At 41.9% G+C, this 17460-nt stretch overlaps 2 protein-coding genes across 2 annotated transcripts in view; both read right to left on the bottom strand.

The window, feature by feature from the left end:
- LOC132846407 (NACHT, LRR and PYD domains-containing protein 12-like) overlaps positions 1–17460 on the bottom strand; it is a 130869-nt gene that overhangs the window by 96496 nt on the left and 16913 nt on the right. The gene's annotated exons all lie outside the window — the stretch shown is intronic.
- Positions 235–16623, bottom strand: LOC132846074 (NACHT, LRR and PYD domains-containing protein 12-like). Its single transcript, XM_060870586.1, has 7 exons — positions 16527–16623; positions 16059–16209; positions 15848–15925; positions 15669–15746; positions 14004–14177; positions 782–974; positions 235–240 (listed from the first exon to the last, which is right to left on the bottom strand). The coding sequence occupies exons 1-7, from the start codon at positions 16621–16623 to the stop codon at positions 235–237; spliced, it is 777 nt and encodes a 258-aa protein (XP_060726569.1).

Raw genomic sequence — 17460 nt, forward strand, 5'->3', positions numbered from 1 at the left:
CTCTGGATTGTAAAATATGTTAAAGTGTGAAGTTGTAGCTGAGAGGATAAAAGGATGTGATCAGTCACAGTTATTGTTATGGATCTTCTACATCTGAATATGAATGATTCGGCTCCCAAACTCCTGGAAATGTGGGACGTGTTCTAACGCTTCACCACCATAACTGCTTTATCCTGGAAAAAAGGTCTGAGGAGAGACTCCTGTCATACACCAGACCTGGTGAGTATATTATCATTAATGCTGAAAAACACAACAGGACAGAATTACAGACACATTTAAACACATTGGTTATGAACAACAGAAGCATAAATACACACATTAGATGTGACATTTTACAGCACACAGTGAATATTACACAATATCATACAGTAAAGAGACAGTAAGTCAGTAACTCACTGTAGTGTCTCCAGTTTACAGTGTGGATCCTTCAGTAGATCAGAGAGCAGCTTCACTCCTGATTCTCCTGGATTATTACCGTTCAGATTCAGTTCTCTCAGGTGTGATGAGGAGTTTGACCTCAGAGCTGAAGCCAGAGCAGCACAACCTTCATCTGTAATACTGCAGTCACACATCCTGCAAGAAAGAAAACCTTCTCACACTTAACACACTCAGTTTTACATAAACTATATTATATCTATAACATAAACTACACAAAATCTTTATATACAGTACATTTACTCTCCATCTCACACACACAACAATGACAATATATCCGATCACTACAAATACAGTTACCACAGATGAGAACTGGATGTTGTAGTGTTTATTAAAGCTCTGTGTGTGTGTGTGTGTGTGTGTACCTCAGTATCTCCAGTGTACAGTGTGGATTCTTCAGTCCATCAGACAGCAGCTTCACTCCTGAATCCTGCAGTTTATTGTAACTCAGGTTCAGTTTTCTCAGACTGGAGGAGTTTGAGCTGAGAACTGAGGATAGAACTCTACAGCTTTCCTCTGTCAGATTACACTGAAACAGCCTGGAAGAGAAATGATGAAGTGTTTCTCAAACACACAAACACAGTCATAATCCAGCTAAAGTTGAAGATGTAACAGAAATGTCAGTGTGTTTATGTCATACACACAAATCAGAGGACAGGGACACCACAGAACTAGCTATTACAACCCATCAATACTGACACCATCATCAACTGAATCATTTGTAGACGTTTTTGTAACATTACTGATGATCTGAATCCATTGGGATTTTGTCATAATAAATCAGATATCACATATAAAACAGCCTTGTTATGTGTTATGTTCCATAAATGTTATTGGAATAATTCTCATTATAATCAACAACAACAAGGTTGTTACACTGGACATCATGTTGTGACAGAGTTTCACTTGTAAAAAATGTTTACAGATGTTCTCTTGTCTGCATTACAGTGGCAAAAACACAGAAAAAACGATGTTTATAAGTGTTAATCAGTTACATGTTTTAAAGTGAACATCATTAACAACAATAAATCTGGCTGGTATTAATATATGCTCCAATATTAAAATCAAATCTCTGCAGCAGGTCTTTGCTAAGAAAGTTGTTGATAATCACAAAAACAAGTACTAGTCCAGTGAGTCGTGAGAAGCATTATTATACAGTAGGTCATTTCAGTATGGTACCTACTTTAAAGAAATCAATTTGCTGAAAAGACAACAAGTTCATTGACACTACTGTATATGCAGATGATATTGAGGTGTGTAACCCATTGGGAAAATCCCGAAAAAAGCACAAGCTTTTTGCAGTTTACTGGATTTTGAGCAATTTGCTCCCTGGTTCCCACAAATGAGCATGAGAAAGACTTTGAGCCTCTTTTATGTGACCTCTCAACATTAAAGCAAGATGAGCAAGATGAGACAACAGCTCAAGGCATGGATGGTTTTGTCAAAAGCTTTTCAGGAGAGTAATTTTGTGGATTTTTTTTGGGGAAGAGTTTGGATGTCTAGTCAAAAGATGTCAACCAAAAAGTGGCACAAGCTGTTATGTGAATGTGAATGTGTTTTTACTAAGCTTCTTTCTCATTTCTATCTTATCCTCCAGGGGGGTATTCCAGAAAGCTTGGTTAACTTACCATTTGATAAATCATAACCTCTGGGTTGATTTACCCCACACAGGCATACCATGAGTATGTCGGTTCCAAAACACCTGAGAAGAGTTAGTTAATCAACCTCCAACTGGTTACCCAGAGTTTATGCGCGTGCACGGTGCATATATAAAGACATTTTCAATGGATCGCCGATTTCACGAGTCACCATGGAAACTCAAAGCGAAAAAAGAGAGCGGCGTATTTCACAGAGGCGGAGTTGGAGGTTTTAATGCACGCTTATGAGGAGTTTAAGCCAATAATGTTAAAAAGAAGCAATACAGCTGCATCGGCTAAAGCAAGAGAGTTGGCTTGGCAAAAAATAACGGACAGAGTAAATGCGTGAGTGTATTAAATTACAAATTTGGTATTGGCTCCCGTTTTATTATTATGCAAAATAAATGACTTATACATCCTTTTGAATATGTTATATCACTATGAAAGCATTTACTATTCTTGCCATTTATTTCTTTAGTTTAAAATAATAATGTATATTTCTTATTTAATAAGGTGTAATCCTTCTGGAGCCACAATAACTTTAAGCCAAGTCAAAATGAAACACAAAAACATTCTGCAAAAATTAATATTTGATTACACAATTACTGAACTATTATTATAACAGGATTTAGTATATTCATTCTGTCATGTAGCTAATAGAAAGAAGACTGAAGCCCGTCTAACTGGCGGGGGCCCACCACCACCTCCCCTCACCCCGTCTGAGGAGCTGGCTCTGTCCCTTAATAAAGGGCGACCAGTGGTTGCTGGCATTCCAGGGGGCAGTTCATCGCACACACCATGCACCACAAATGATGGTGAAATGTAAGTTTACCTCTATGATTTGTTTTCATTTTTTGTCCTAATAAATTACTATCTCTGTCACTTAAAGGCTTTTTGAACAAGATAAATTTTTATGTAGGCTTATTTTATTTAACTGCATATGATGTATAGGCTACTGTGATCTTAGTCTGACATGTTAATCTTTTCATGTATTATTTTCTTTGATAATATTGAGAATTTAATGGGTTGTGTGTTCTTATAGATACTGATGGACGGATTGTATTATAGGACCCTCCAGAAAGAACACAGTCTGTCACAGTTATAAGTGTTTTGTTGTCAGGTACCTTTAGTTGCTTTTAGGTATTTTTTTTTGCCAGATAATGTATACTTGAATATTTCTCCTGTAGGATGAAGATGATGAAGGTGATGATGAAGAGACCACATCTGCTGTGACAGAAGTGGACAATGCTGGTAGATCCACTGAGGTATGATGCATACCATTATAATGTATGGCCCCTTTTTACATTAGAGTAACAAACTGTCATTGTCCTTTCACAGTACACAACCTAGGGATTTACCCACAGATGAGGGTCCTTCAACCTCAGCACACAATCTAAGCAGGGTAAGAGTTTGTGTCCAGGTGTCCATATTTGAATTTTATTGTCTGACCAAACAATCTCATTCATCACATTTTTTCCACCTTCCTAGTTGCCAGCAAAGGAGCTGTATAAGGTCCATCTTCAAAAACAAATAAGAAAAAGTGACATGGAGATGGACCTTATACAGCTTCAAATGGAAGAGAAAAGGCTCTTCATTAAAAAAGCAGCACTTGAAATTGAATTACTGGAGCATCGCCTTAAGGTGAGAACTTGTCTGAATATTAATCTGTTGCATGTTAAAAGTGTTGTGTGTGTGTGTGTGTGTGTGTGGAAATAAAGGAATAAACTGCCTGGCAGACCAGTGCAAAAAAGTTAATAAAAGTAATTTTGACAGATCCTGTCTCTCAAAAGTCCTCCATCTCTGTTGGCCTCTAAAATCTGTAGGTGTTCCTCTGGGCCATCTTCCTCAATACAAGGAGGGTGGCTCTCTCCTCTTATAGTGGCAATATTGTGAAGCACAACACAAGCCACTATAATGTCGCATGCCATCTCTGGACTAACCCGGAGCCCACGCAGACACTGAAACCGAGATTTGAGGATCCCTATAGTCATCTCCACCTTGGCCCGTGTTCGGCTGTGAGCCATGTTAAACCGTGTCTGTGGTCCAGGCTCAGGTTCAGGATAGGGTGTCATTAAATAGGGCAGACAAGGGTATCCACTGTCCCCCAGCAAGTAACCATTGTACTGTCCTGTAATGATTGAAGTGTACAACACAAATATAGTAAAAAGGGAAAAAAAACAAAAACAATTGTATAAAGCAAAACATACCCTGCTGAAATGTCTGGCATAATGATGACTCGCGGAAAATTCTGGCATCATGCACAGATCCTGGCCATTTTGCCTCGACATTGGTAATGATTTGGGTTGCCTCACATATTACCTAGTTAGTGGAAAAAGTAATGACTTTAATGATTTTAAGAAGGGAAAAAATTAAGTTTAAAAAATTACCTGCACATTGATACTGACACGAGGTTGGACAAAGGCGAGTGAGGATCCAAATGCAGTTTTAGATTTTACTTAAACCAAAACAAGAAACAGGTAATATAAACAAGCAAACAAACAGGCAGGCATAACAGAGCAGAATACAGAGCAGACAGGAGACCGGAACATCCACAACATACATACAAGCACAATGCAATAACGACCAACAAAAGGGAAGTGAACACACAGAGTATAAATAACAGACAAGAACCAATCACAGAGCAGAACCAATTAGAGACAAAGACAAGACACCTGAAGGAGAGAAGGAGTACAATTAATGTCCATGGAAACCAAAGAGTGGGCGGAGCAAACAATTAACCACAGGAAAAGACAGCAGACAGAAACAGGACAGAAACACAGACAGACTCATTACAGAGCCCCCCCCAGGAGTGGATTCCAGACACTCCAACGCAGAACCGGAGGGCGGTGGAGCGGAGGCGGAACAGGGGGCGGGAAGGCGGGCCAGGTCCATGGGGCGGCAGAGGGCAGGGCAGAGCCGGCGAAGCTGGAGGCCAGGGCGGAGCCGGCAGAGCAGGGGGCCAGGGCGGAGCCGGCAGAGCAGGGGGCCAGGGCGGAGCAGGCAGAGCAGGGGGCCAGGGCGGAGCCGGCAGAGCCAGCGACCAGAGCGGGACTGGAGACCAGGGTGGTGCCGCAGGCAGAGCCAGCGACCAGAGCAGGACTGGAGGCCAGGGTGGTGCCGGAGGCAGAGCCAGTGACCAGAGCAGGACTGGAGACCAGGGTGGCGCCGCAGGCAGAGCCAGGGACCAGAGCAGGACTGGAGACCAGGGTGGTGCAGGAGGCGCTTTGAACCTATCAAGATGGACAGGAGAGGGAGAGACAGACAGAGACAGGGAGACAAAGCTGGGGATCGCTGGTTCTGTCGACCCGGTCGGTCCGGCTGGTTCTGTCGACCCGGTCGGTCCGGCTGGTTCTGTCGACCCGGTCGGTCCGGCTGGTTCTGTCGACCCGGTCGGTCCGGCTGGTTCTGTCGACCCGGTCGGTCCGGCTGGTTCTGTCGACCCGGTCGGTCCGGCTGGTTCTGTCGACTCGGTCGGTCCGGCTGGTTCTGTCGACCCGGTCGGTCCGGCTGGATCCGGTGTCTCAACAGGTTCGGGCGCTTCGGCAGGCTCAGGCGTTTTGGCAGGCTCGGGCGCCTCAACAGGTTCATGTTCTTCAGCAGGTTCATGTGCTTCAGCAGGTTCGGGCGCTTCAGCAGGTTCGGGCGCTTCAGCAGGTTCGGGCGCTTCAGCAGGTTCATGTGCTTCAGCAGGTCCGGATGCTTCAGGTGCCTTCGGTGCTCCAGCCAGTGCCGTAGGGATGCCGGCCGGCACCATCGGGGTGTCCGCCAGCTTGGCGATCAGCCGGTTCCCCCGGACCTCGCCCGAGCTTTCCGGTCTGGCACCCATGTGGACGGGTTCAGTCACCGGCATACACAGGCCTGGGTCGGGCCGAGGTACCGTAGGGGCCTCGGGCGTCCGTGGCTGGTCTGGCTCCGCAGCCAGGGGACCCCGATGCCTACTGCCCCTCCCCAAAAAATATTTAGGGCCGGTGTCCGACTCTGTCCTGTGCACGGTTAGGGAGGACCTGCCCAGGAGCAACGCTACGTTGGCCAGGTCCGTGAAAGGCCCCAACTCTCGGCCCAATGGCACTAGGTAGCGCAGCCCGTCCTTCAAACCATGCCGGAACAGGTCCTTGAGGGCCCTCTCCCCAAAATCCACCTGATTGGACAAGTCCAAGAACACCTCTACATATTCCTCCAGTGGGGAATCCCCCTGACATAAACGGAACAAAATCTCTGCTGGATCCATGTGGTTGGTCGTTCTGACACGAGGTTGGACAAAGGCGAGTGAGGATCCAAATGCAGTTTTAGATTTTACTTAAACCAAAACAAGAAACAGGTAATACAAACAAGCAAACAAACAGGCAGGCAAAACAGAGCAGAATACAGAGCAGACAGGAGACCGGAACATCCACAACATACATACAAGCACAATGCAATAACGACCAACAAAAGGGAAGTGAACACACAGAGTATAAATAACAGACAAGAACCAATCACAGAGCAGAACCAATTAGAGACAAAGACAAGACACCTGAAGGAGAGAAGGAGTACAATTAATGTCCATGGAAACCAAAGAGTGGGCGGAGCAAACAATTAACCACAGGAAAAGACAGCAGACAGAAACAGGACAGAAACACAGACAGACTCATTACAGATACTATGAATAGATTTCCTATTAACATAATCTCCCTCATTTATTGGTGGAGCTTTAATAGGAATGTGAGTGCCATCAATGCACCCAATTACATTTGGAAACCCTGAAACAGAAAGTTATGGAAGTATGAAGTGTGTGCGCATAATGAATACATGTATAGATATAAATAATATGACTAAATATTAAATATGCGTCATAGATTTTACTACAAAGGACAAACCTGCCACTCTGTGGAATTCGTCTTTAATAACAAGCAGAGGTTTATGGCCAGTGCAAGTGGCACAAACGTGGGTAAGAACTGTTTAAGCGCCAGACATACTGTACGAACGGCTCTACACACAGTTGCCTTTCCCACATGCTCTGAATCGCCCACACTGTACAAAAAATGGCCAGACGCAAAAAACCTAAGTGCTATGCACAGAATGTTTTCTGTGCTAAGCGCAGAACCGCGGTTTGTCACATTTGCGATATGCGGTTTTAAAAGACGTGTTAAATAAACTAACGAATCTTTTGAAAAACGATAACGCTCTTTCAAATATTCATTAGGGTATGCAAACACATCAATACCGGTCTTATAACCCTCTCCCGACGAAAAAAACCTCGTATAATTTGTGCTTCTACGTCCACAGGATCCTCATCAAAAGGGTACGCCATGCTCACCAACCTTCTGAACCGAAGTTACACTGAAACATAACCTGCTCTCGAGCAGGTTATCTTCAGAGAGTCAGTTGCTATGGTTACATACATACCCAGAAAGTTACCTCCGTTTTTGGAACCGAAAGTTGAGGTTATCCACAAACTTACCCTTAAACATACCCAGGTATGTCACATAACCTGCTTTCTGGAATACCCCCTGATGTGCTGAAAGATGTTTTTGAGTGTGTAGTGCCTGTTGAACTTGTGCAGTGCTTGACTTTACTTATAACAAATAAATACTTCACATTGGAAAGCCCCAATAAATCTGTTAGCCAATTCCCTTACAAGTGGGAAGACTGAAAGAACAAGGCACATGCAATTCCTTGTACATTTTCAAGGCAAAAAAGGCAGAACACAGAACACTGAACACAGGCAGATCTTTCCGCATGTTAAGCTTCTTCAGAAGCACCATTTTATGGAGCAATACCCTGAAATGTCTGTTTCAGATGCCTCTATAGTTCCTCTTGATGTTTTGCAAACAGAGGTAGCCCAGGTGATCAAAAATACAGTAAGTACCCAGCTACAGTATGCTGGAAGTCCCTATTGCTAAGAGTGTCTTTTGCCAGGGTTTAAAATACAGAAATAGTATAATCCTGGGACATGAAACAACAAATGGCCTCGCTTCCTTTGGAAAAATTGTCCAGATTTGTATAGTTAAAAGACATTGTGGATGGTATAGGGAACACTTTAGGGCATTTGAGCTTACTGCATCACCAACAAGAGAGATGTTCTTTGTAGAACATAATGATTTACAGTTGGTCCTTTGTGTTGGATGACTTTGAAAAGACAAGTACATGCATAAAGTATAAAAAGAACTTCACAATTTACTGTTTATTTTTAAAGTATTGCATTTTTTTTTACTTATTATTACCATATTTTCATATTTTCAAAAACTAATTGTATTTGTGCTTTTTTCCAAAGTTTTACCGCAATGAATTCCCCAATCTGGCTAAGATTTATTATTGGGGAGCACAACTCACAGAAGGTGATCCTCCAGAATGGCATGAAAACTTCTGTTAGTGATCTCTCAAAGGAAATTGAAAAACAGTGTAACCTACAAGGAGATTTCAGATTGCAATTCATGGATCCTGAATTTGACAATAAAGAAACATTCAGATACAGAATACAGCCATGTGGCTCAAGCACTTATAATAAAGCACCATTGTTTAAAAGAGAGAGCTTCTTTGGATGAATTCAGTGGATGGGAAAGCCAGTTTGAAGTATAAACTTGGCAACTATAGAACAAAACTAAGAAACATTGGCTATACAGAAGTTACAGTAAACTCCCTCAAGCACAGATGGAATTTCCTGTCCTGCATACCATGTAAAAAAACACACAAAGCTGAGGTGAACTACTGCCCGTCCTACACACAAGGAGAAACACCCGAAACTCTTGAAGCGATCAGAGAAATACTTTTGCCTGAAATAAAAAAGATCAATAAGAATAAATTTAAGAATGCTCATGACCAAGACTTTTTTTAATTTGGAGGCAAGGAATCACCTCTTTTAGCAGATTTCAAAACAAGATGTCCTGCTCTTTTCAGAAAAGAAGAGGTAGGTGAACATTTTTAAGTGAATAATTTTTTTTTAACTTAATGGGTTTCATGGTAACAGTTATTCTTTGTCTATTATAGATTTATGCAGAATTTGAGTGAATCACAACAGTCCAAGTGGTGTCTACTTTCTTTGCCAATATGGATGGATACTCTTCAAAATGTATGAAGATGTTTGCACAGCACATGTCCTTGTACAAAAAAATAAAACCCTAATGGTTCCCACGACACAGGTAGAACAACAACACTCATCAAAACCTTGTGTTAAAGCTGAATTTCTGCAAAAGTGGCACATCTTTGAGTTAGAAAAGTTGTGAGGTGTCTTTGCTCTTAATTTTCTGATTTTTAAATAAAAATACTGTTGTATTAAAAAAATTAAGTAAATGTGTGTCAGTGATTTGGAAAAAAATGTAAAGGCTATAATTCATCCATCCATCCATCCATCTTCTACCGCTTATCCGGGGCCGGGTCGCGGGGGCAGCAGACTAAGCAGGGACGCCCAGACTTCCGTCTCCCCAAGACACTTCCTCCAGCTCTTCCGGGGGAATACCGAGGCGTTCCCAGCCCAGCCAAGAGACATAGTCCCTCCAGCGTGTCCTAGGTCTTCCCCGGGGACTCCTCCCGGTTGGACATGCCCGGAACACCTCCCAGGGAGGCGTCCAGGAGGCATCCAGAACAGATGCCCGAGCCACCTCAGCTGACTCCTCTCGATGTGGAGGAGCAGCGGCTCTACTCTGATCTCCTCCCGAGTGATCGAGCTCCTCACCCTATCTCTAAGGGAGCGCCCAGCCACCCTACGGAGGAAAATCATTTCGGCCGCCTGTATCCGGGATCTTTTTCCACCCAAATCCACCCAAAGCTCATGACCATAGGTGAGGGTAGGAACATACAGGGAGTGCAGAATTATTAGGCAAATGAGTATTTTGACCACATCATCCTCTTTATGCATGTTGTCTTACTCCAAGCTGTATAGGCTCGAAAGCCTACAACCAATTAAGCATATTAGGTGATGTGCATCTCTGTAATGAGAAGGGGTGTGGTCTAATGACATCTACACCCTATATCAGGTGTGCATAATTATTAGGCAACTTCCTTTCCTTTGGCAAAATGGGTCAAAAGAAGGACTTGACAGGCTCCGAAAAGTCAAAAATAGTGAGATATCTTGCAGAGGGATGCAGCACTCTTAAAATTGCCAAGCTTCTGAAGCGTGATCATCGAACAATCAAGCGTTTCATTCAAAATAGTCAACAGGGTCGCAAGAAGCGTGTGGAAAAACCAAGGCGCAAAATAACTGCCCATGAACTGAGAAAAGTCAAGCGTGCAGCTGCCAAGATGCCACTTGCCACCAGTTTTGCCATATTTCAGAGCTGCAACATCACTGGAGTGCCCAAAAGCACAAGGTGTGCAATACTCAGAGACATGGCCAAGGTAAGAAAGGCTGAAAAACGACCACCACTGAACAAGACACACAAGCTGAAACGTCAAGACTGGGCCAAGAAATATCTGAAGACTGATTTTTCTAAGGTTTTATGGACTGATGAAATGAGAGTGAGTCTTGATGGGCCAGATGGATGGGCTCGTGGCTGGATCGGTAAAGGGCAGAGAGCTCCAGTCCGACTGAGACGCCAGCAAGGTGGAGGTGGAGTACTGGTTTGGGCTGGTATCATCAAAGATGAGCTTGTGGGGCCTTTTCGGGTTGAGGATGGGGTCAAGCTCAACTCCCAGTCCTACTGCCAGTTTCTGGAAGACACCTTCTTCAAGCAGTGGTACAGGAAGAAGTCTGCATCCTTCAAGAAAAACATGATTTTCATGCAGGACAATGCTCCATCACACGCGTCCAAGTACTCCACAGCGTGGCTGGCAAGAAAGGGTCTAAAAGAAGAAAAACTAATGACATGGCCTCCTTGTTCACCTGATCTGAACCCCATAGAGAACCTGTGGTCCATCATCAAATGTGAGATTTACAAGGAGGGAAAACAGTACACCTCTCTGAAGAGTGTCTGGGAGGCTGTGGTTGCTGCTGCACGCAATGTTGACGGTGAACAGATCAAAACACTGACAGAATCCATGGATGGCAGGCTTTTGAGTGTCCTTGCAAAGAAAGGTGGCTATATTGGTCACTGATTTGTTTTTGTTTTGTTTTTGAATGTCAGAAATGTATATTAGTGAATGTTGAGATGTAATATTGGTTTCACTGGTGAAAATAAATAATTGAAATGGGTATATATTTGTTTTTTGTTAAGTTGCCTAATAATTATGCACAGTAATAGTCACCTGCACACACAGATATCCTCCTAAAATAGCTAAAACTACAAACAAACTAAAAACTACTTCCAAAAATATTCAGCTTTGCTATTAATGAGTTTTTTGGGTTCATTGAGAACATGGTTGTTGTTCAATAATAAAATTAATCCTCAAAAATACAACTTCCCTAATAATTCTGCACTCCCTGTAGATCGACTGGTAAATAGAGAGCTTCGCCTTGCGGCTCAGCTCTTTCTTCACTACAACAAACCGGTATATCGACCGCATCACTGCAGAAGATACACTGATCCGCCTGTCGATCTCCCGCTCCATCCTTCCCTCACTCGTGAACAAGACCCCAAGATACTTAAACTCCTCCACTTGAGGCAGGATCTCTCCGCCAACCTTAAGGGGGCAAGCCACCCTTTTCCGGCTGAGAACCATGGCCTCGGACTTGGAGGTGCTGATTCTCATCCCGCTGCACACTGAAAGTCCTGATTTGAGGAAGCCAACATGACAACATCATCTGCAAAAAGCAGAGACGAAATCCTGTGGTCCCCAAACCGGACTCCCTCCGGCCTCCGACTGCGCCTAGAAATCCTGTCCATATAAATAATGAACAGGACCGGTGACAAAGGGCAGCTCTGCCGGAGTCCAACATGCACCGGGAACAAGTCTGACTTACTGCCGGCTATATGAACCAAACTCCTGCTCCGGTCATATTGGGATCGGACAGCCCTTAGCAGAGGGCCCCGGACCCCATATTCCCAGAGCACCCCCCAACAGGTCACCACGAGGGACACAGTTGAATGCCTTCTCCAGATCCACAAAGCACATGTGGACAGGTTGGGCAAACTCCCATGAACCCGCTATAATTCATTAATATTTTATATTTACATATTTATACATACAACACTGATGTGAAGTGAGAGTGAATACTCAAATCTCTGAGTTTAATGAAGACCCTTGCAGTCTTATTAAGGAGTATATGGTAATTGTCATTCAAATGTATTCACCTTTATGTCATTCAAAACCTCTATATGACTCACCTGTGAAACACAAAAGATATTTTGAGACGTGTCAATGGTTTTGTGTCTATATAATGGAAGTCAGTGGGTGGCTGAAATGACATGAGGGTAATGAAAGAAATTTCATTTTTGGGTGAAGTATCCCCATAAATATTATTTCAGCTTTTACCCACTCTCATGTAATTCCAAACCTGTTTGATTAGCTTTCTCCGGAAGAACATGTTTGAACCATACAACACTGACAATACACAGCTTTTGTGTCCATTGTACTGTATGGGCACACAACCACTGAGACATACCTTAATATTTTTGTGTTCCACAGAAGAGTTATATATAGGTTTTAAATGACACAAAGGTGACTAAATGATGAGTTTTATTTTTGGGTGAAATATTCCTTTAGCACACATGCATTTTGAATAACTGTATCATTGTAATTCTCCTCTGTAGGATACAGATGCACCCAGGACTCAGGACTCGATCCAGAAGACTGTGTTGGGATTGTATTTTATAAAAGGTTCAAACATTGAAGATTGCCCAGTAGATGTTGGAGTGATATCGGAGGGTGTGAGAGTTCTTGAAGATCTCAACAATGTAGTGTATGTCACAGCCAAGCTGATAGGGCTGATATATGCACTGAACTTGAGCTGCCCTACAGAACTAAGGTACACTTTTGAAGCACTGCAGAAGTTATTTCTGGAGCTAGATGGCAAAAAACAATCTAATAAAGTACAAATGCTGAAGACAAAGCTGCTGTCATATGTGTTAGAGTAAGGGCTGGTCTAATCTAATTTGTCAGTAAACTTTACAGTGTTGTAATCTTACAGTAATGTTTAATTGTAACTATTCAAAGCAAAGCATTTGTGTGTGAACGTGAAATAAAAAAACTTTGTGTTAAAGTAACTTGAACTAATTGGATGGAACCACAGTCAATAATCTAAATGAGGTGTTTGAATAAAATGATCTTATGTTGGTTTAGTGAAAAATATTTGGCGAGTTTTTAAAAGATAAAAACTTGTTCAGACAACTGAACCATTTTAAGTTACAGGAAAGTAATTATACTTATTTGATTGGACATTAATAATTCACGTTAGTTTCATAATTCAGTTTTGTTGTCAAAACACAAAAATCTGGCATAGATTAAACATAAATCTTAAATGTTAATTAAAACTAATAAAGTTGTGTGGAACCACTGTCCATAATTTATTTGACTTTATTTTTGAGCATCAGTCATGAAGAGCTCTTTCTTAGCAGCATAAAGAATGTCTTGGATGGTTGTATAAAGAAGAACATTGAATATCAGAGTGAGATTTTAATGTGTCTAACATACAAATGGTCTAAGCAGCCATCATGTTCAGTCAGTCACGTGACTCCTCCTGTTTTAGACACTTTTGTAACCGAGTGCAACAACACAACCAGCGGTGGTAAGAAACACATGAATGGTATGAAGGGTGAAGTGTAACGAGTCCAGTGCTGTAGATTCAGGTGATACAAGGTGATTACACAAAGTGACACACCCCCTACATTAGAGCTTAATTAGGACTATAATATTTTATCTAGTTTCAGTGATGTGTCCTGTGTACATCATCAGCAGTCGTGTTACAGACACAGTCACAAGTGTAATGAACGTGACAGAGGTGGATTATTTACTCTATCATCATTTTTCTCTAAAATGTGTTTGGAGCAGAAACTTAAAGTTGAAAAAAAAGATACTAAAATCACTAATATAGTGTGTGTGTGTGTGTGTGTGTGTGTGTGTGTGTGTGTGTGTGTGTACCTCAGTATCTCCAGTGTGCAGTGTGGATTCTTCAGTCCATCAGAGAGCAGCTTCACTCCTGAATCCTGCAGTTTATTGACACCCAGGTTCAGTTCTCTCAGACTGGAGGAGTTTGAGCTGAGAACTGAGGACAGAACTCTACAGCTTTCCTCTGTCAGATCACACCCCCACAGACTGGAAGAGAAATGATGAAGTGTTTGATTTATTTCTCTGATATCCGTCAGTAAGAAATAAAGTGTCCACCTGAACACAAGGTTCTAATGTCAGGATAAAAATATAAAAGGAACAACTGTGTACAGATGTGACAAATAAGAATGCACATCATGGAGAAAACGTTCCTGCGATTTCTCACCACATCACATTCTCTAGCGCCGAAAACACATGACCAATAGAGTTCAGTCGTGTGTAATTCTCTGTCACGTATACTGAAGCCAGTAATATGCTTGGTTTCTTTAACCCTCTGGGGCCTGACCATTTTGTGACACTGGCAGAGGTTCTGACATGCTCTTACATTTGGTCTTTTTTCAGTTACTTCAAAACATATTAATGGCTAATATCACATAACACTGTATTCAGCACAAACTTGGCTACAATATTATGTAAGTAAAATTTATGTACATGTTTGTATTTTTAAGTAAATGATGTTTATGTGTGATTAGTAAAAAAAAGAAAAAGAAAAGTTGCTGAAATAAGGCCAAGAAACACATACTAAAAATTTGTTCACAAACAATAAAGTTCTCTACTCTTGTAGAGTTGAGAATTTGCTACAAAAAGATGTAAAAACCATTTTACCCACTCATTCACATGAAACAATACATTGATTTAACTTTTGTAAGACAGTTTTTGTTGTGTAAAGGCAATATGCAAGGGCGGGTCAATGGTCATGAATATTGATGATTCACACCTTTTATTTTACCAATGTTAAAAAAAAACATGAACAATACAATAGAGTCAAGTCAAGAAGCTTTATTGTATGGAATGATTCTAAATGTCAGCTATAAATGTGCAGGTGATGGTAAAGGTAAAGGTGATGCAGACACATTCCTAAAAAAAAAAACATAATTAGTCTCATTGTGTATTTCCCAAAGTACTAAGCAACACATTAGTAATAATAATATATAACTAGAACGTACATTTCCTGAAGAAAATGTGAATGGTGCTTGCACGTGGCAAGTTCCCCTCATTGTTCTGAGTGTTTTGATATGTCACATGTCCATGTTGTAAAAAGTTTTTTGATTTTGCATATTTTGGGGGCGGGGCTGCGGCACAACCGGAAGGCCAGTCGGTACACCAATTTAAAAGTTTGATAAGGGTATCACCCTAAAGGAGCTGGCCGTGTTTGGTGTAGATAGTTCAAAAGCTTGCCGAGTTATAAACCTCCAAATTTATAATGGTAGTCCATGGGAAAAAAGGCCACTTTGAGACCCGGTACCAGAAGTACCGGTACTCGGATCGCTTATAAAAGTCATAGCACACCTCTCCTCAGTGAGCCGGCCAATTTGACATCTCATTCATGGGTCTAGGACAAAAGCTGCGGGACAAGTTATGCGCCAAAGTTTTGTCCAGAAGAGTATGCAGGATAGTAAGAATGTTGCTTTGCAAGCACCATTAACTAATATATAGTAATATAAAATATAACTGAAAAATGGGTACATGTGGACGTACTCTTTTTTGTTCCCGATCGCGTTGCTGCGTGCCCTCGTGCACGTATCAGACGCAGGTGAACGTGTTGCAGCCACATTCCTAAAAAAATATCATAATTAGTATCATGTATATTCAAAGTACAAAGCAACACACAAGTATTACTAATACTGAGAACATAAAAAAGGGTAAATGTGGCTTACACTGGATGAATGTCGCTCGCGATGCTGCGTGCCCTCGTGCGAGTATCAGACGAAGGTGAACGTGTTGCAGCCACATTCCTAAAAAAATATCAAATTAGTATCATGTATTTTCAAAGTACAAAGCAACACAATTAATATAATGTATTTTCCACATCAGTAATATAAATATTCTGCGCGCATAATAGAAAAAAATGGTTACATGTGGACGTACTCCTTATTGTTCTCGTTGCTGCGTGCCCCCGTGCGAGCATCAAACGAAGGTGAAAGTGTTGCAGCCGGTGCAGGTGAAGACAAGAGTGATGCAGCCACATTCCTACAAAAGTTTTTAATAATTAATATAATGTTTTCTCCACAGTAACAAACTACGGCAGTAAAGCATAGCTGAGATAAGATAATTGGGTACAGAGATGCGCTGTATATGTTTGTTAACGGGCCATTACCGGACATATTTATATCACATTAACACATGACATATCTCCGGGCACATTTACATCGACACCACATCGATACATTTACACCCGAACAGATAGTCACGTAAACAAGACTAGTTGAGGCATAAACACTAGTCAAAATACATTCTAAATAGTGATATTGCTATATAACATATTGTATATTCACATTACATTAATCAGCATACAGCTTAATAAGAACTAACATTTTAATGTAAATAAAAGTTTACCTCGTCGTCGGAGTCGTGCTCCATCTGAGGAAACGGTGAACTCTTCCTCGCTGTCCAGGAGCATCTGTAGAGCTTCCTCAGCTGTAAAGCGTGTCATCTTCCCAGCACGTCGATAAGTGAATGAATCTGTTAAAACTTTGTGCTTCTTATAGCATTGTTTGGGGGCATTGATCTTATTTGCATAGCCCGCTCAGGTAATTTTCATATGAATGGCGCGCACGGCGGTAGGTGGGATCACATTAGTAGTAATGAGGTAATAATCCAGACCTCTGTAATTTTTTCTTATTAAATAATAAAATGTGAAGCTCTTAGTCATATAAAATAATTTCCCAAAAATAAAAACTGTTGAAATGCTGGGTGACCAGTGTAACAAAGGCCAGAGAGAGCGAGTATGTAAACCTGACTTCAATATGTTTTCTATTGACGGACTCTTAGTACTTGTTCAGTACTAAGTACTTCTTGTACTTAGTACTTCTTGTCATTTCAAGACTTGATTACTACAACACACTGCTGGCAGGTCTACCTATGAACGCCATTCGTCATCTGCAAATGATCCAAAGTGCAGCTGAACTGCTTGTGTTCAACCTGCAAAAGTCCTCACATACCACCCCGCTGCTGCGATCCCTCCACTGGCTTCTGGTAGCTGCACGCATCAGATTCAAAACACTGATGCTGGCCTACAAAGCCAAAAACAGACCAGCTCCCTCTTACCTCAAAGCCCTCATCACTCCTCACACTGCACCCCGCACCCTCCGAGCTACCAGCACTGCTCGACTGGTTCCACCATCTCTCAGGGTAAGAGGCAAGTATACTACAAGACTCTTCTCTGTTCTGGCACCAGGGTGGTGGAATGAACTTCCCCTAGAGGTCCGGACAGCTGAGTCACTGGATATTTTCAAATGGCGGTTGAAGACCTACTTATTCAGGAAACACT

This window comes from Tachysurus vachellii, chromosome 5 (assembly GCF_030014155.1).
Source record: "Tachysurus vachellii isolate PV-2020 chromosome 5, HZAU_Pvac_v1, whole genome shotgun sequence".
Lineage (NCBI taxonomy): Eukaryota > Metazoa > Chordata > Actinopteri > Siluriformes > Bagridae > Tachysurus > Tachysurus vachellii.